The sequence below is a fragment of the Notamacropus eugenii genome, chromosome 4, assembly GCF_028372415.1.
Source record: "Notamacropus eugenii isolate mMacEug1 chromosome 4, mMacEug1.pri_v2, whole genome shotgun sequence".
Classification (NCBI taxonomy): domain Eukaryota; kingdom Metazoa; phylum Chordata; class Mammalia; order Diprotodontia; family Macropodidae; genus Notamacropus; species Notamacropus eugenii.
In genome coordinates this window covers 151,626,988-151,647,284 of record NC_092875.1, presented here as the reverse complement: position 1 = coordinate 151,647,284, position 20,297 = coordinate 151,626,988, and the positions used below count along the sequence as shown (strand labels likewise).

The following is a 20,297-nucleotide window of genomic DNA, read 5'->3' as shown; positions in this document are numbered from 1 at the left end:
CATAAGGTTAGGGTGGATGAGGGAGGAAAGGCCAAAAAACTGCTTTAGCAGCATTTTAAATGAGCATCCAGAGCCATCTTCAGTCATCCTGATCTATATCTCTCCACTGAACCCAGATGGCTCTAGAGGAGAAAGTGAGGCTGGTGACTTTGCACAGCCCTGCCTCACTTAAATCCAATTCACTTGCAAGTCATGGCATCACCTCCCTGATGTCATGGTCCTCTTTGAGAACGAACGACAAACAACAACAACAAATGAAGAAAGAAACTCCAGGTAGATGGTAGGGCCACTTCATAGGTGTGAAACGAATGAGAGAAGTAGTGTTTGTGTAAAGATCTGAAAGGATGACAATTTGGCTGGAATACAGAGTATAGGATGGGAATAATATCCAACAAGGCAGAAAAAAAATAGATTAGGGTGAGATCATATAAGGCTTTAAAAGCTAACAAAAGCATTCATAAATTATCCTAAAGACAACAGGAAGCCATTATTGGTGACTGAGTAAGGGAGTCACATAGTCTGTATTGTGTTTAAGGAAAATAATTTTGACAGCAACATGTAGGACTAGGGTGAGACTTGAGACAGGGAGACCAATTAGAAGGCTGTTGCAATAATGTAGGTGAGAAGTGACAAGGCCCTCAACTAAGGAGGTAGCTGTTTGAGGGAAGGGGTCAGGTTTGAGATGTCAAGACCTCCATGCTCTTTGGTCAGTTGACAATTGGTGTAATAACCTTAAAGCTCTCTGGCTTTTTGATTAATTTTATTTCATTTTTCAGAGTTGATAGTTGGTGCATAACCTCTGTGTCAATTTGACTGGTTTTATTTTAATTTTTAAAGTTGACAGTTGGTGTATAACCTCTCTGGCTCTTTGGTTGATTTATTTTATTTTTTAGAGTTGATAGTTGGTGTATAACCTCTGTGAACTCTAGTGTTTTCAGAGTTAATAGAGAGATGTTGTTGAAGTTAGAAATGACAATATTTGGCAATTGATCAGATATTGGGAGGGAGGAAGAATAAGGAATTTAAAAGTAATGCTGAGGTTACAAACCTAGGAGACTAGAAGGATGGTGAGATTTTCATAATGAAGTAAATTTTGGACATGTATACATCTAGTTTGAAATATCCAATAGACAATTTGTGATGTGGGACTGAGGCTCGAGAGGGAGGCTAGGGATGGATCTGGAAGTCATCAGCAGAGAGATGATAGTTAAATCCATGGGAGGTGAGGAAGTTACTGAGAGAGTTTCCAATTGCCCAAGCTGAAGGTGCTTTCTTAGTCTTCCTCTCACATGACCTCTTTGAAGCATCTGACACAATTGACTTTCCTCCTGAATACTTCCTTCTCTAGGGTTTTGTGACACTGCTCTCATCTGGTGTTCCTCTTATCTTGACTTATATGACTTGCCCTCTCAGTCTTCTTTGCTGACTTTTTTTACTCTCTCTCTCTCCACACACACACATACATACACACACACACACATACACACACACACATATACACACATACACACACACACGTAATTCTTGCTAACTCAGGGCATACCCCAAAGTATGACCCTGGATCTTTTTCTGTTTTCTCTTTCCAGTTACTCTATTGGTGACCTCTTCAGTTCCCATGGTTTAATTATCATCTCTATGCAGATGAGTCTCAGATCTATATAGCCAGTTCCAGTCTCTATCCTGACCTCCAAGTCCCACACATTGCCTGAAAGACATTTGAAACTGGCCCTCCCACATATTTAATGTATCCAAAATAGAGCTCATTATCTTTATCCCCAAACTCACCCCATCCCCGTTCCTTTAGCAAACGTCCCTATTTCTGTCAAAGGAACCGTTATCCTTTCAGACATCTAGGTTTACAATCTTGGCTTTCATTAACCTCACCATGGCTTACCATAGTCCTCTTCTCCCTAACTCCTGCCCTTATACTAGATCCTTCCAACTCCCTAAACTCCCAGTTCTTCAATCTCCTTAAATCCCATGACCTACTCCTTTCACTGCATCTCAGCCACACATAGGGATGATCACATAATAAATCATGCCATTACCCATAAATGTGCCACTTTCTTAATTGGAAACTTTGATATTCCCTTATCTAAACACAACCTCCTATCATTCTGCCTTTTCCTGTTTCAGCCTTCCTAAACTTTTTTTTCCCCTGTTATTGACACCTCCAATTTCTCTACCCCTTAATACTTTTCCAATTCACTCTTACTCTGACTCACTTTTCTCCCTCTCTGACTTTAACCCAATAGTTAAGCCATTTCAACCCTTTGCAGAATGTAGGATGATAACTTGAGAGAACATGTGAGAATTTTTTCATTTGAATAAGATTGTAAGTAGCAAGGAAGGAACCAGTAGATAAGTGAGAATAAAGACTGGAGAGAAAGGGAATGACCTAGGGTGGGGGACAGGAGTCAATCTGCTGGAGTAAGTGAGATCAATGATGCTCATATAGAGGGGTGGACCTTAACAGCTCAATCTCAAATATGGAGTAGAATAGGAGGAAAGAGTGAGAGATAATGTCAAGGGGTTTGGAGATATAGTGAAGAGGAAAAGACGCTCATGGCAAATGGCCTCTTTTTGTCGTCTTACATTTTCTTATAAACTTAACATGAGCACTTCAGTATCTCAAAGAACAGAAGAGAGTAATGAATATCAAGCTGCAGTCTTGTTACATAATTTGCTTTCATGTGTACTTTTAATTTAGCACATAGTACCAAAACACCTCTCTATCATCCCTCAAACATTCTTCTCTCTTTTATGTGGTAAGCATTCCATTGATGCCCTTTTTTCCCTTGTTTTTTGTATAAATTTCATTACCCACAACTCGTTTCCCTTGGTGTTTTCATTTTCTTCTTATTGTCATTTTAAGTCATGTCCAACTTTTCATGACCCCTTTTGGGATTTTCTTGGCAAAGCTACTAGAGTGATTTGTCATTTCCTTCTCCAGCTCATTTTACAGATGAGGAAGCAGAGGGGAACAGGGTCAATAGTGACTTGTCCAGCGCCAAATGGTTAGTAAATGTCCAAGGCCACATTTGAACTCAAGTTGAGTCTTCCTGACTCCAGGCACAGCACTCTATCCATTGTACCACCTCACTACCACCATCTGCCACTAGCTCCCTTCCTTGCCACCCATAAAAAATAAAATAAAGTAAGTATAGTCAAGCAAAACAAATCAATACATTGACTATTCCCTGAAAAAGTTTCTCTCATTCTACATAGTCCAGAGGTCAGAAAACCATAGCCTATAGGCCAAATCTAGCCTACAGCCTCCTTTTGCATAGAGCTAAGAATGGCTTTTTTACATTATTAAATAAAGTTTTATTGTATTTAAAAATGTAAAAAAAACCTCATTTTTAAATGTAAAAAATGTAAAAATGTAAAAAACCCCTCATTTTTACATTTTTAAATACAATAAAACTTTATTTAAAAATGTAAAAACAATTCTTAGCTCAAGATCACACAAAAACATATGGAATACAAAATTTGGCCCTCAAATTGTACTTTGGCAATCCTTGAGCTAGTCCAAAACTTCTGTGACAAGGGGTAGAATATATGATTTGCCCTCATTCTTCTGAAGTTAAGATTGATCACTGGTTTGATAAAAGTTATGAAGTCTTTCAAAACTGTTTTCCTTTACATTACTGTGGTCATCAAACTAAATTTTTCTCTTGGTTCTAGCTCACTCCACTCTGCATCAGTTCATAGAAATCTCCCCAGGTTTCTCCCAATCCATGACATGCCATTACATTAGCATATCATGACTTGCACAGCCATTTTCCTAATTGAGAGGTACCCACTTTCTTCCCCGTACTTTTTTCTAACAAAAGCACTATACTAGTATTTTTCTACCTAGGAGTCATTCCACTCTGTATTCGCACTGAAGGAGTAATAACATACTCTATTAATATTTCTCATATCTGATCCTTCTCACCGCTCCCACAAGCTCTTTGGGCTGTTATACCAGCAGTACTGTTGCTGAGTCAAAAGAATACACACAAGGTAGTGACTTTTTGTTTCTAGCTCTTAATTGCTTTCCAGAATCCATGTCACATTTTTACCACTAGAGAATTAAGTGAATGGTATTCATTTTCTCAGTAAAACATGAGGTAAGGGCCTGAACTGAGAGTGGGAGGAATGAATTAGGGAAGATGAAATGTATTGCCTTGCTGCAGCAGGGGCTTATTTGAGCTTACATAACATGAATTTGTAGTGGATCCAGTCAGCTCAGTTGTCTGACTTTCTGCATCTCAATTTATTTACCAGGTGAGTAGGAATAGAAAAAGAAGACTGTGGCAATGATACAGGGCTAGGATTTGGTGAGGTATGACTAGGGACAAGACAAGGGAACAAGAAGGAGCTGAATTGGTTAGCTATAGAATCAAGATGGGGAAATGTGTAAAGTGAAGTCAGAGCAAGGATGATGACGTGACATAGTACTGAGTAGTAGAGGGATATGAAGTCATGGGGAAGATGAAGAACATGTTTAGGAGGGGTTAAGGCAAGGATGAAATGGAATGATTTGCTTTGAACAGGTCAAGGGATTAGTAAGGCTTTGGTGAAGGAAGTAGAATACTTGCAGGTGATAGGATCAAAGGTTCACCCTTCCCCATAAGTGACTAAGGTATAGGTCATGGGATTTGAGAAGACTGCTAAAGAACTAGGGCATTAATGTATTTGGGGGATCAACACATATGTAAAAAACTCTAAGCAGTAGTTAAGGAAGAAAGATTGTGAACCTTTCTTTTAAAATGACCTGGGTACCAGTAAACAGAATTCACCATGATATTCATTGAGTAATTAATTTGTAAGCAAGCTAGGTAGTACAGTATTGGGTATGGAGTTGGGAAGACCTGAGTTCAAATCCAGCCTCAGATACTGAGCAGCAGTGTGAATCTGGGCAAGTTATTTAACCTTCGTTTGCCTCAGTTCTCAGGGCTGTTGTGAGAATTAGCTGAGATAGTACTTGTATAGTGCTTAGCATCATGTTTGGCACATAGCAGCTATTATAGAAATAGTAGGTATTATATTTATTAACTATTATTAACAGAGTAAACTTCAAAAAAGGGAGGTTGCTGAGTGAAGCTGTAATGTTAATGTAAATTAAATGGTGGGTGGGGAGAAGAGTTAAAGCTCTTCCCCACCTGTTAACATGCCTCAATACCTTTTGCTAATTTCTGTTGAGGCACTGGGTCAGAGGGTCATGCCCTCTGGCTCTAAAAAGTGTATAAATACCCTGACGTGAGGTTTTACTTTGGGGCTTACTCTTTGGAAGCGTTTGTTTGGCCAGAGGAGACTCTGGGTAGCTGTTAAGGAGCCCCAAGCTTTGAAAACTCAGATGTTGGTGCATCTCTCTCTAGTAACTATATATGTATATAATGGTCAGACAGTTGCATCTGTCTATTGATCTGTGATGTATGTATTGCTTATGGTCAGACAGTTAGAAGCCTTGTCTATTGATCTTTATTTCTCTGTTTGCATTTTCTCTGAAGCTCAGGTGCTTACTTTTTCTCCTGAACTAAATAAATGATATATGTGCTTGATTAATGTAGATTGCTGACTGCTCAAAAGTTGCCTTTCCTTTTAGAAAAGCAGATCTAAAGACTTATACAGCAGTCCCTCCTGTGTATTTTGGGGCCTTTGATGATACAGAAGGCAACAAAGGGATAGACTATAATTTCAAGTGAAAGACAGGAATATTTTGACTCTCCCTGAAACTTCCTTCCCCAAACCAGTGTGAGAGGGCATGGTATTAAAGGAAGTGCATCCAGTGACAGACAGAATACCATGGAGGCAGTGTCATCTTAGTCAGTCAATAAAAAAATAAAAATCAATAAACATTTATTAAGGGGTAATGGAAAAGGATTTCTATAAAAGATGGGATTGTAGCTGGGACTTGAAAGAACCAAGGGAAGCCAGGAGACAGAGATGAGAAAGGAGGGCATTCCAAGCTGGAACCAAGAGATGAAGTGTCTTGTTCAAGAAAAAGCAAGGGAAGTTAGCAGTACCACTCTGTCCTACAGGTTCAGGCACATGAGATGGAAAGAATAATATTAATGTGCTTCCTGGAAGGGGAGCAGGGAGCATTAATGGATTTAAATCTCTTTACTGCTCCTTCAAAGTTTCATTTGGCCTAAAAACAATACCAATGAAGTGTTTAAATAAAAAAAAAAAAAACACAGCCTCCAAGTGAAAAAGAAACATCAAGGGAGACAATAGCAAGATCAAGGATATGACCATCTCTGTGTATGACTAAGATGGGGTAGAGGAGCAAGTCATGGGAACTGGGAGGTTCAAATGTTTGAGGGAAAGTTGATATGTATGTTAAAGTTCCCTGGTATGAGGATAGGAGTTGGGAAGGAAAGATTGTGAGCCAGGAACTGAATTCATTAAGAAAGGAAGGGACATATCTTAAGAGTTCTGTAGAAAACAGCTACTAGGATTTTTATTTCATGGTAGATGTAGATTTTATGAACCTCAAAGGAGGAGAGATTACTGATTGACTGTAGTAGGGGAAAAACCTAGAAGTAGCAATGGGTAGCAAAGAGTATTCCAACTTCTCACCTCAACCAATGAGTTCAGTATGAGGGAAAGTGAAAACACTGTTGGAAAGAGTGTCATGTTCTGTTATCAGGAGGAAGTTAAGGAGAGAGAAAAGATATAAGGTAAAAGCAAACAAATCTGTTGCCTATGGAACAGGCATTCCAGAGGGCACAGTGGAAGTAGCTCATTGGGGGAGATAAATTGAGGGGAATGAGAATAAGGAATTGGGCAATGGGGGATGTGGAATGGAGTTTGAAGGATAATCTGTAAGGATTCAGAATCACTTGGATGAGGAAGAGGCTAGAGGGAAGTTTGTTATTCAATAAAGGAAAATTTTTAGAAAGATTTTCAGTGTCAACAGTTTTATGATCTCAGAGTATAGTCCTTTCAGAGCCTTAGGCAGTTCAAGTGAGGAAGCAAGAACTTGGAGCAAAAGGCATGAGGAGCAGAAGGTGAGTCTCTGTCTCCCAAGGCAGAAGACCAGGCTGGAAACTTGGTAGAATAGTACCCTCTTCCCTTACCTCAGTGGCAGGAGGTAAGTCCAGGCAGGAAACCAGGGCAGGAGATGGTGGCACAATAGTAAGGTACCCTCCTCTGAGATGCCAAATATTTTGGAGTGACAGAAAAATGGAATGAACTCAAGAAGAATAGGTCCAAAATGAAAGGAAGTTTGTTAGACATAGAATAGGAATTCCTGAGGGCAAACTAGAAGTGAGCAGAGCAAAAGTGGCAGAATTGAGGAGGACAAAAATGAAAGTACAGGAAATGGGGCAAGGGCGGGGAGGTTGTAGTTGACTTTTAGGTAGCTGATGAGTTAATATTATAGGAATTAGGAGTAGTACATGGTGAGATTTTGCCAGTCATAGGCACAGCAATGAGTGGGAGCAGCTCTGCTGAAGATATCAAATGAAGAGAATTCTCAGGTCTCAGCAACTCTACAACAAGCATTTATTAAACATTTGATATAGGCTAGGAACTCAGTATCTGAGAAGTCTTTGGAAATCTCCAGACAAAAACTGGTTGACCATTTGTCAGAGATGCTCTACAAGGGATCTCCTGTTTGGACATAGGCTGTAAAAGATGGATTCTGGAGTCTATGCCACTGTTGAAATTCTGCAATTCTCAGACTCAGTTTCCTCAAAAAAATAGGGATTATAATACTTTACTACTTAACCTAGAGTTGTTTGGAAGCAAGTTTTGTATACTGTAATTCATTAGACACGTATTAAAATGGAAGCAATTATCAGCTCCAGAATTTAGAGACAAAGTGAATAATAAATATTGTCTGGTCCAATGCTTTTATTTCAAAAATGAGGAAGCTGAAGGTCAAAGCAAGTAAATGACTTGCCCAGTATCACAGAATAGTGGTGGAATAGAAACTTAAAAGCAGATATGAAATCCCCAGTATTCCTTCTACCACATGACATATATTTTCGTTTACAACTCATCGCGTCTTTGTTACTTCCTGGTAAGTCTAATACACTTTTAATAACAAAGATTATACATGTATAGATGTATATATGTGTGTATATATGTATACATACATGTGTGTTATTTATTTAATCTGATTTGTGACAGCAGTTTACTTAACCTGCATCTTAAAAATCATGGCTATTAGTTATAATAAATGTCATACAATAAGTATATTTGGCTCATGGTTATAGAATAACAAAGATATTTATAGCAGCTCTCTTTGTGATGGCCAAAAACTGTAAATCGAGGCAATGCCCATCAATTGGGGAATGGCTGAACAGGTTGTGGTATATGAATGTAATGGAATACTATTGTGCTATAAGAAATGATGAACAGGAAGACTTCAGAGAGGCCTAGAAGGACTTATATGAACTGATGCTGAGTGAAAGGAGCAGAACCAGAAGAACACTGTTCACAGTAACAACCACAGTGCACAAGGAATTTTTCTGGTAGACTTAGTCCTTCACAGCAATGCAAGGACCTAAAATGTTCCCAAAGGACTCTTCAGGCAAAATACCATCTACATCCAGAGAAAGAACTATGTAACTGGAACTCAGAATGAAGCAGAATATTTTCTCGTGTGATGTTTTGTTTTGTTTGGGTTTTTCTCATGGTTTCTCCCATTCATTTTAATTCTTCTGTGCAACATGACTAATGTAAAAATGTATTTAATGAGAATGTATGTGTAGAACCCATATAAAATTGCATGCGGTCTCAGGGAGGGAGGCAGGAAGGAGGGGGAGAAAATCTAAATCTTATGAAAGTGATTGTAGAAAAGTGAAAACCAATTAATAATAAGAATAAAAGAAACAGAAAAAAGGAAATCATGGCTATTAGAGATGGGAGACAGTATTTTAGAAAACAAGAATTTATGTATATATCAAAGATCTGTGAATTCATCTGTGTGGGTGATCCACTGATACAGATATCAATGCTTTCATAGCTTAGTAAATCATTTTATAAATATTTCCATGAGCTTCATGATTTTCTGTAGCCACAAAATCACCTAGTGGTTAGCTACCTAGAACCTTTCAGCTCTGAGAGGCTGATCCTTGTACAATAACCACCAGAGTCTATTGCTGGACACATAACAGCTAACATTTATAGAGCTCTGGTAAAGTTTTTAAATTGCTTGATGTACATTTTTTCACTTGATTCTCACAATAATACTGTGAGGCTGTTGCTCTTATCCCCATTTTACAGATAAAGAAAACTGTGGCTCAGAGAAGTTGACATCCTCAAGATCACACAGCTAATAAATGTCTGAAGCAAGACTTTTTAAACCATGTTTTTGTGACTACAGATATAGCACTATATCTACTGTGCCATATTACCACCTGCCCGAAGAAGACCCCATGCCTCTTTTATATGTGCAATGGGAATAAAACAACTGGCCATCCTTCACATAAAAAGCAGAAAAGTCATATCTCAGAACAAACCCCAAAGTATTAAGAATGTATTATTACATATTATGTATATATTATTATGTATTATAGAAGGATTACTTTTAGAACTTTTACATGTACTTCTCCCGGTCAAATAACATAAAATAAAAGCTATATGTATGTAAAAAGATGTCTCAATAAATGAAAAGCATGTATTTTTTTACCTGTCCAAGAGAAATGTAGTATTTTTTCATAATTAACTCATTTTCATCTTCAACTAAAGAAGGCCGTGGAGTTGCTGGCTTTTTAGTAACCCAGGGCCTATAAAGAGAATCTATTTGCATATTCATTCCTGATCTGCTCCATCTCACTTGTGATATCAGTTTAGCTAACCTGCATTTGAGAAATAAAGAGCTATTAAAAATGAGACACAAATCCTATCTTAGGAGAAATTCAAGAACTCAATTTTATATATTTAACTCCAATTATCCCTTCTACAGAATGCTCCTCTCTGACATAACTAGAACTAAAAGAAGTATATGTAGAGATTTCCAAGGCCAAAGCTGGCAGCCAGCATTCATTGCTGGTTCTGATACGTTTTTTCAGTACCCACTAAGACAAGAATTCTTAATTTTCTTTGTTTATTGCTATTATCTAATAAGATTTTACAAACACACACAACACACACATATAGTTAAATGTTCAGAAATGGCCACATGTTCCACCAAAACTGAATCATCTCATATATCCCGTTTATATATGCAAATTTCAAAATTACAGAAATTTGCTTAATTAGTGCCAAAATTACAAACATTTCCCCAATGTTTCCAGTGATCTTTAGTTTTTGATTCTCTATGAAAAATGTAAAATTTCCAACATAAAGAATCTCATTCTTTGTGACATATTAGAATTGAGAAAAAGCAAAATTCCAAAATAGCTTCACCCCAGTAGTCTCATCTTCTGTGGTTTTAATAGGTATTTCATGTATTTTATTTATTAGGAGAAAAAAGCTTATTCAGAGCTTGGGTAAATATTAAGTAACACAAAATATTCTGAAACATATTGAGATAAAAAAAATCCTGATGCATTTTTTTAAGGCCAAGGAAAAAAAGTATGTGATATTTTAGTACGATCTGGCATCTTTTTTCTCCCACCTTAATCCATACACATAATAATTAATCTGATAAACCATTCCAACTCTGTGATTATATGAAATTCCAGTTTGTTTCTGCTAGTTTTATAGAATATCGCGCACAGAAATATAATAAGATCATATTCTTTAGATCTGGAATTCCCTAAGATCTTTTTGGATAGAGCAAAGGCTCTTAAGAACAATAAGTCAAAGTAAAATGTTGATGTCCTGATGAGAAAACAGCTAATAAATTTTACCTGTAGAATCACTAAAATTTGCATAAGTTAAAGAAGAATTTTAACCTATGAATCTTTTATTAGAATATTTTTAAATTCATAAAATAAAATGTATAGCATTACAAAGGAAACCAATCATACTGAAAAATAGTTATAAATTTTTTTTCAAAAATCAAGTTCATGCAGGGCTAAAAACTAGACACAAGTATCTTGAAAAAGTAGAGCAAAGGTTATGTTTTCAAAAAGAAAATTTTAAGCATATTTTAAGCATTTATCCATGAAAATAATAATACCTGTATTCAAAGTAACAATCACTTTCTAGAAATGCTGGAAGTCTCTCTTTCTTAATCCACTGAATGCCTTGTTCACGGTTGAGAGACTATTAGAGAGATAGAAACAGAGAGAATTAAAGTAATTTTTTTTTTATCCACTATGGCCCCAACAAACAGTCACTAGTTAACTATATCAACTGGCTAACCATTACTATTTGGGCAGGAGCAGACGTGAATTGAGTCTTCCATTTTGAGCCCCTTCCTATAATTGGAAGTCTTGGTAGGAGATTGGTATTAGGCCTACATTAGTAGGCTTATATTAGCTGAACCCCTCACCCTTACACTTCCACCTCTTAACTTCATTCAATTCAATGCAATAAATATCTATTAAGCACCAAACCTACTAGAAGTAGGCACTGTGCTAGGTGCTAGGCATGTAAAGATAAAAATAAAATAGTTTGAACTCAAGATTAAATTCTACTGGGTAAAATGTGCATTTCTTCTTAAGACCTTCTAGGTAGAATAAGAGTGCTTCCTGTATCCTGCACCCTACCTCCAATCCATCACACAATCCACACAGCTGCCAAAATAATCATTTATCAGCAAAATAATCATTTATCAACCCTAGTGGGGCAATATACATGACACAGTGCATAAAGTACTCAAGAAGACCCAAGTTCAAATCCAGTCTCAGACATTTACAAGTTGTGTGACCCCAGGGAAGTCACTGAACCTCTGTTTGCCTCAGTTCCCTCACCAGTAAAATGGCGATAATAATTGAGATAATAATAATAGCACCTACCTTACAGGGTTGTTGTAAGGATCAAATGGGATAAAAATTGTAAAGCACTCAGCAGAGTGCCTGGCACATAGGAAGCATTATATGAAAGTTAGCTCTTAAGATCTGGTCACCAAGACTAGATCCACACCACTTAAGAGGCATGGGTCCTAGAGGATCCTTCCATACCCAGCCCCACCAAGGGGAGAAAACCCAATAGCCATCCTTGCTCAGACTTTGGTCAGTCTACCATGATATGGCTAGCAAACAGGCACTGTTATTTTTTCCTCTCTGAATCCCTGTAACTCAAGAATTGTAAGCTGCCTAGGCAAAAACTTCTTTTTTCCTTCTTACTACTTATTTCTTATTCAACTCAGTAACCCCATACTTCTCTGCCCTCTCCATCCTGAGAATGCCATTCTAATGTTAACAGTCTGCCCTTCTTTTTAGCCCTGTTCCTTTTACATGCCCTTCCATGTTTTTATATTAATAGGAAACCTGTCTACCTCAAGAAGGGAATCCCTGGCCACCCCCAGTCTCTCTGGAACTAGAAGCATCTTCTCTCAAGTCCCTCAATAACCTGGGCCAGGAGAAAGGAGTAAGCATACCCTCAATAGTACCATCAGACCTTCTCCTTGCTTCAGTCTCAGGGGAAGAGATGGTTCCTATTTTTTATAAAGGCTAACTCTTCCACTCATGCCTTTGAGCACATTCTTTCCAATAGTAACCTGTTTAATCATCCCTTCTTCTCTTTCTAACCTTTGTTCTCTTTATCCACTGACTCATTCCCTCCCACTGCCTCCTCAGACATTCTTATATTTCTCCCATTCTTTAAGAAAAAAACCTCAAACTTTTCACTTGACCCTATACCCTAGAGTAATTATTTCTTCTCTCCTTCCTTTCCCTGACAAATTCCTAGAAAAGGCTACGTATTCTTTTGTCTTCATTGCCTCACATACCAATTTCTTCTCAACCTGTTGCAATCTGGCTTCCAACACAATTAGTTGATTAAAACTGCTCTCTACATGGTTACTAATGATTTCTTAACTGCTAAATCCACTGGATTTTTCAATTCATCAATAAGCATTTGTTAAGCATCTACCATGTGCCACGCACTGTGTATGACACAAAGAGAATAAAAACACAATTGAGATGGTCCTTACTCTTAAGGAAAATTTTCTGGGAGTTTGGCTATGAAAGGTGGGAGGAAAGTAGAATTATTTTTTATTGTGACAATTTTTTTAAGCACAGAAAGGGCAGGACTGCAGGCAACAGGGAAGGATCTAGTTGCTATCTTCCTAACCTCTGCATTTATTTGAATACTGCTGACCATCCCATTGGATAGTTTCTTTTCCCTTGGTTTTAGTGACATTTTTCTCCTCTGGTTCTCCTCCTGACCCTGTTATGTCCTGCTCCTACACATGGATATACATCATCACTTAAGAAAATGTTGCACTTTAGAACTGTGCTTTAGGAAGATCAGTTTGACAAGATGAACTTCATTGAATTGAGACAGTGTAGGAAGACCCACTAGCAGACTACTGCCATTGTCCCAGCGTGTGAGGTGATGAGGGCCTGCCGTAGGCTGGTGGCAATGTCTGAGGACAGAAAGGCGTTTAGACAGGATGTGTTGAGAAGGCAAAAATAGAAGGATTTCACATCTGACTAGATATGAGAGGTAAGAGGAAGTGAGGAGTTGGGGATGATCTCTACATTGTGAGCACGGGTGACTGAGAGGATAGGGGTACCCTCCACAGTAATAGGGAAATTAGGAAGAGACAGAGGGATGGAGAGGGGGGAAGATAATGAGTTCAAGTTTTGGACATGCTGAGTTTAAAATATTTGTAACACTGAGTTTGAAAAATCCAACAGGCAGCAGGGTGAGACTGGAGGTTGGGAGAGAGGTTAAGATGTACAACTAAATCTAAGAAACATTTGCATGTGGATAATAATTGAAACAGTATAGAGGGAGAAGAGGGCCCAGGACAGAGGTCTGGGGGACACCAAACAACGCAGAAGGAACCTAAAGATTCAAAACAGAAGACAGAGAGGGAATTACGAGGTAGGTAGGAGGAGAACAAGGAGAGGGCAATGTCACAAAAAAACCAAAGAAGGGTGTTTCAGAAATAAGAGAGCAATCAACAGCTGTCAAAGGTTACAAGAAGGCTGAGAACTGAGAAAAGACCATTAGATTTTTTGAAAAAATATGTTTTAGTTGCTTTAGTCAGTCAAGATCCTCCTCATCCTCCCAACCTAACCTCACCCCAACAACCAAGAACATAAGAAAAACAAAACCCATTACAAGCATGTATAGTCAATTAAAAGAACTTCCCACATTGATCATGTTTTATCTTACATCGATCTCTCAGGAGGAAGGCAGCATGGTTTTATCATCAATCCTCTGGAATCCTAGTTGGTCATTACATTTATAAGAGTTCAGCATAATAGTACTCAGTCACATGTATATACCACAACTTGTTCATCCATTCCCCAATTTATGGGCACCCCCTCTGATCCTCATCCTTTGTCACTTCAAAAAGAGTTACAAATATTTTTATACATTCTTAGAGCTTATTTTGGTAAAGGGGAAGGGGGAATAGGTTAAGGGAGGAATTAGTCCCTCCTTTAATCTCATTGTTGAGTCCTTTCAGTTGTGTCTGACTCTTTGTGACTCTATTTGGGGTTTTCTTGGCAAAGATACTGGAGTAGTTTGCCATTTCCTTCTCCAGCTCATTTTACAGATGAGGAAACTGAGGAAAAGAGGGTTAAGTGACTTGTCCAGGATCACACAGCTAATAAGTTTCTGGGGCCAGATTTGACTTTAGAAAGATGAGTCTTCCTTTCTTCAGGCGTGGTACTCCCACTGTACCACCTAGCTGCCCCTTCCCTTAGTCTACTCTCCCTTATTCTCTCCCTCTACCCCTCCTCCCCTTTCCTTCCTATTTCTCTACTTCTGTGCCCAACTCTGTGTGTCTGTTCTTTCTCCTTCTGACCAATTCAGATGAGAGTGAGGTTCAAGTGTGAACTGTTCCTCCCCTCACTCTATAGATGTAGATATAGATATATAGATATAGACACTATAGATGTCTACTGTAGATCTAATTATGAGATAATTCTCCTTAATCTTCCTTTCCTTCCTCTTTCCTTAGAGTATTTCTCTTTCCCTCTCTTTCAATTCTTTTCTTAAGATCGTCTAGACATCTAGACAGAATCACTGTCTAATTAGACTTCCTCTGTGAATCCTGATAATGATGACCAGAGGAGATGATACCATCTTGCCATATTTGAATGTAAGAAGTCTATCCTTGTATACTTCTTTATCATTGCTCATGCATGTCTACTTTTTTATTTTCTCTTCATTTTTTAAATTTCATTGCTTTTTTGAAGCTCTGATCTTTTCATCAAGAATGCCTGGAAGACTTCTATTTCATTAAAGATCCATTTTTCCCCCATAAAGCCTTTTTTGTTTTTTGCCTTCTGGAATATCATAGTCAAGTCTCTAATCCTTTATAGCAATGACCACTAAATCACATGTGATTCTGTGGCTCTTCAGTACTTGACTTTTTTCTTTCTAACTGCTTCCAGTATTATTGTTATTGCTATTGACCTTTCAGGAGGTGAATCATGGGTTCTATTTTCATTTTTCCCTCTAGCTCTAAGAGAACTGGGCAAAGTTAAGACGTTAAGATATTATTTTTAAAATTTTTTGAAATGTGATGTCAAGGCTTTGGGGGGGCTTCATGATGTTCAGATCAATTGTTTTTGTTATGCTGTACTTCACATTTTATTCTATTTTTTCAGCCTTCTGATTTTGTTTTAATGTTTCTTGTTGCCTCATGGAGTCATTGGCTTCTACTAGTCCATTCTAATTTTCAGGAAATTTATTATTTAAACAAATTTTTGTACCATTTGGGCCAACTTGTTAATTCTCTATCTTATTGTTTTTTCCATAGCTCTCATTTCTCTTCCAATTTTTTTTCTCTAGCACTCTCAGTCCACTTATGAAAACACAACTCTTTTTTTAAACTTTTAACTTGCTTCGTCTCTTTCAGGAAATCTAGTTGAATTTATACCCAAGCTATGTTTCTGAGGCAAGGCGTGTAGATGTTTTAAGAGGCGTTCTCTTCTGTGTTTGTGTTGTCCTTGTCACCATAAGACCCTGTTATGGTGAGTCTCTCTGTTTTCTCGTTCTTTCAGCCTAACTTCACACTTGATTTTAGGGCTGGGCTCTTCCCTCTATTTGTAGAGGGAAGGTCTGGGCTTGTTCAGGTGTTTTCTTCCTAGGGTACTGAGCATTGTGTTACTCTAGTATTTCTGGAACAGGCTGGCTGGGAACCTGAAAGCTTTCAGTGTTCCCAAAGTGGTCTGATCCAGGGCAAAGTCTGATTACTGCTCCACTGGTCTGAGTTTTGTAGTTCCAGACCTGGGTTTGGGTCTAAGTAACAGTACACTGCTACTGGACTCAACATTTGTCAGCTAGATAGAAAACTCTAATTGGTTCAGAGTGGCACAATTGTAGACAATCCTTTGATTTGGGATTCCCATCTTGGTTATACCTCTGCAGGCTGTGTTAAATGCTAAAAGCCAAGCTCTGCTTTGCACCTGGGGTCTGAGCCACACTGCTGCTGCTGGCTTCCTCCTTTCTCCGTAGGAGGAAAGGCCACTCCCCTGAACAAGTCCCCTTCTCAGGACATCCTGCATCTGTGACACTGAACTGGGCAGTGGTGACAAAGCTGCTACTTTGCACCTATCCCAATTAAAGTTTCCCACTACAGCTGAGATACCTCCTTTTGACCTGGTATACAAGGGTCTCTGTGGCTGTTGGAGTGCTCCAACCAATACTTCTGTGCTTCTGGCCTGACCCTGACCCCAGTCAGTATCCACAGACTTCCCTGTCTGTCTCCCTCTGCTGAACTGGACTGGACAAATGACTCACTGTAAATTTCTTTTCTGGATTTCCTTATCAGCATTCCATCTAGCACATTTTCTAAATCAGTTTGGAGAATTTGTAGGCAGTAGCACAGCTGCACAGCTTTCCTACTATTCCACCATCTTTGGCCATTAGATTTGGCAATTAAGAGATCAATGGTAACTTCAGAGAAAGCAGTTTCAGTGGAATTATGAGTTCAGAAGCCTGAGAGCAGAGAGTCAAGAAGAGAGGAAGTGGAGGCATTAATCCCAGCCTTCTCAAGGATGTTAGCCAGAAGAGCAGTTTGGAACTCTGCCCAAAGGGCTACAAACAATGCATACACTTTGATTCAGCAATACCACTGCTATGGTCTGTATCCGAAAGAGATCATCAAAATGGGAAAAGGACCCACATGTACAAAAATATTTATAGCAAAGAATTAGAAATGGAAGGGATGCCCATCAATTGGGGAATGGCTGAACAAGTTGTGGTATATTAATATGATGAAATACTATTGTTCCATAAGAAAATGCTGATGTATTTTTGCTTAATTTGAAGATCTTTTCCACCCATTAATAGGCCCATGTGACCTGCTTAAATCACATGGAAGCCTAAGTCACATGTGGTGGGGAGCTTGCTGAATGGGTGGAATAGGAAGGGTGGAGCAGAGCTGGAAGGAAGTTGGTGAGGGCAGTTAGAGTGGAGGAGAGAAAGCACAAGCAGGCAGACAGACAGCTGGTATTGTAAGTGTTTGCTTCTGGGAAGGTCCTGGGGGTGGGGGTAGGGAGTGGAGGGAAAGGCTTGGAAATGGTGTTGTCCCCTGCAGTGTTAATGTGTATTGACTTCTTGGTTACTGTGATGGATTTGGCTTTCTGGTGCCTGAATAAATGCCATGGATGCTTGAATGAAGTGAGGTGTTATTTTTTTTTTAAAGAAAGGAGATGTGAGCATTTTGTAGGCAGTAAGGAAGCAGACAGTAAATGATAAGGAGAGGTTGAAGATAAGTAAGAGGGGGATCATAGCCACAGGAGGTTTGAAGAGAGTTTGGAAAAGATGCTCTGGTTAAAAGTGGGATAATGAATAAGTTAGGAAGGTGTAAAAGGACTGCCTTGTCACAGTGAAGGTCCAGCTGTGATTCAGGAAGATTTTTAAATTTTCCCCAGCTTTACTCAGCAGCACATGAGTAAGAGGGAAGGTAGTGGATGGCTGTAGCCATCCAAGGCTGAGGCTTAGCTGTGCACAGTCAGCAATGTGACAGGAAAGCAAAAGACTCAGAAAAGGAGGATAGTGTAGAGTTGAATTGGCATCTAGCCCTCCTCTCTCTCCTTGTTTCCAGGCCTGTATCCCCAACTACCTGCTGTCTATCTCTACCTGGTTGTCCTAGGGACATGTCAAAATGCAATGTGTCCAAGATAGAATCGCCATTGTCTTTCCCTTGAAAACTATCCTTCTAACTCCTCTGTTTCTGTCAAGAGCACCACCATCCCACCAGTTCAAAACCTAGGAGTCATTTTTGATGCTTCATTGTCACTTATCTCTGCAAAACCTATCAGCTGCCAAGGGTTGCCCATTCTATTTCTATAAGGTCTCCCCATCTATCCTCCTCTCTCCACTGAATGGCTTCTACCCCAAAGCAGGCCCTTATCACTTCCTCTCACTTAGATCATTACAATACCCTTTCATTGATCACACTATACAGTCTCTCCATTCTCCAATTTATTTTCTGAACTGCTTCCAAATTAATAGTCCTAAAGAACAGGTCAGATCACATCACTTTCCTGCTCAAAAAGGCTAAGGTTTCTCTATTAAACCTAAGATAAAATACAAATCTTGGTTTAAAGCCCTTTACAATCTGGTTCCAAACTGTCTTTTTAGGTCAACTATTATTCTGCCTCATGCACTATATGGTTTGGTCCAGGGGTGAGGAACCTTCAGCCTCAAGGCCACATGTAGTCCTTGGGTGTGACCTTTTGACTGAGTCCAAGTTTTACAAAACAAATCCTTTTCTTAAGGGGATTTGTTCCGTGAAGTTTGGATTCAGTTCAAGGGCCACATTTAAGTACCTAGAAGGCCATATGTGGCCTTGAGGCCACAGGTTCCCCACACCCCTGGTCCAGTCAAATTGTCCTTTTTTCTATATATAAAATTTAACACCCCCCTCCACCTTTGTGCCATCAAATAGGCTGCCAACCCCCCCATGCCTAGAAAGAAAATTCATCTAGCCATCCTCCCATGTTCTCCAGCCATCTGGAGACTCCCAATGCTCTACTACTTCTCCCTCCCTGGACCAGTGCCTTCCATACATGAATCTGGATCCCCAAGTCTCAGAAGAAGGTAATCCATTCATCTTTAGAGTTTCAGCCCTAGGGTCCAGTTCTGTTCATTGGTGACTGAATTAGAATGCAAAATAGTTCACTGAGCCTACTTTATCTACTTAACTAAGTTGGCTTCAGGCCCTAAACTTGCTTCTCCTTCACATCCAATCCAGCCATCTACAATTATCCCTTCCACATCTAGGAGTGGGGAAATGGGGGGTGATAGAAAATTCTCCCGAAATTTTTGACCCACCCTTTGTACCAGAGAAGTCTGAATTTTTTCTTTTTCTTTAATGGAGTATTTACAAGTACCTTATTATAAAATTGGGGTTGATAGTATAAAATTACTATATATGTATATTTCATGCATTTCTGAGTTCTAAACTTTTCTGTGTGGTTTGTTGGTCCTTCATGTATCATGTGCAGCTTCTGCAAAACTCCCTCAAAATTCCCATTTCATTTCTTATGCTGACCTGTGATATAGTGAAACCACAATGGGGAAAGTTGAGATGTGGAAGGGATACCTGTGATCATCCACATAGGCTATCTTGTCACCTGCCTGCTACCACCACAAGCCTACAAACTCTCAGTCACAGCTCTCTTCCACTTTGGGCTCCTATTACATGACTCAGATCAATAGCACCATCAGTTTTGGAAAGGGCATATCAACTGTCTTATACACTGATCTACCCTAACTCCTCATACCAAAATTCCCTTACCTGGCCATCATTCCTTCATAAGTGCTATTATTCCCTGTTACAATAAGCTCCTCAAGGCTGAAGATGTCTCTTTTATATCTACCCATCTCTAGGGCTTTGTATAGTGCCTAGAATGCTTATTAAATGAGCTACAACTCCCAGTAAGCATAACAAGTTTGATGTACTACAGTGTCCAGAATCATCAAAAGTTTTCAGCTTTGTCCAGGTTTTTTTTTCTTTTGACAATACAACCCTGTCTTTATAATAAAAGTTAATGGGGCAAAGGGAATTCACTTTACACAAATGGACTCTATGGAGACCTTTACCAGTGAATGGCTATTCTATAAATCAGGTGATATAAATACTGTGCTAATCAATGTTAATGGGACATTTTTACACATCCAAAGTAAATGACACTTTTTAAAAAAAAATTTATTTTTAGTTTTCAACATTCACTTCCATAAGATTTTGAGTTTCAAATTTTCTCTCCTTCCCTCTCCTCTCCCCTTCCCCAATATGGTGTGCCATCTGCTAGAGGCTCTACTTAGGC

General features: G+C 38.9%; 1 protein-coding gene across 5 annotated transcripts in view; it reads right to left on the bottom strand.

Moving 5' to 3' along the window:
• The window catches only part of RGS22 (regulator of G protein signaling 22), a 175,768-nt gene that overhangs the window by 118,238 nt on the left and 37,233 nt on the right, over positions 1 to 20,297 (bottom strand). For all 5 annotated transcript variants that reach the window (XM_072606883.1, XM_072606885.1, XM_072606882.1 and 2 more), the window contains 2 exons: positions 11,069 to 11,154; positions 9,632 to 9,800 (listed from right to left, as the gene is read on the bottom strand). In XM_072606883.1, the coding sequence (XP_072462984.1) occupies positions 9,632 to 9,800; positions 11,069 to 11,154 (255 nt within the window). The remainder of the gene's footprint in view (positions 1 to 9,631; positions 9,801 to 11,068; positions 11,155 to 20,297) is intronic.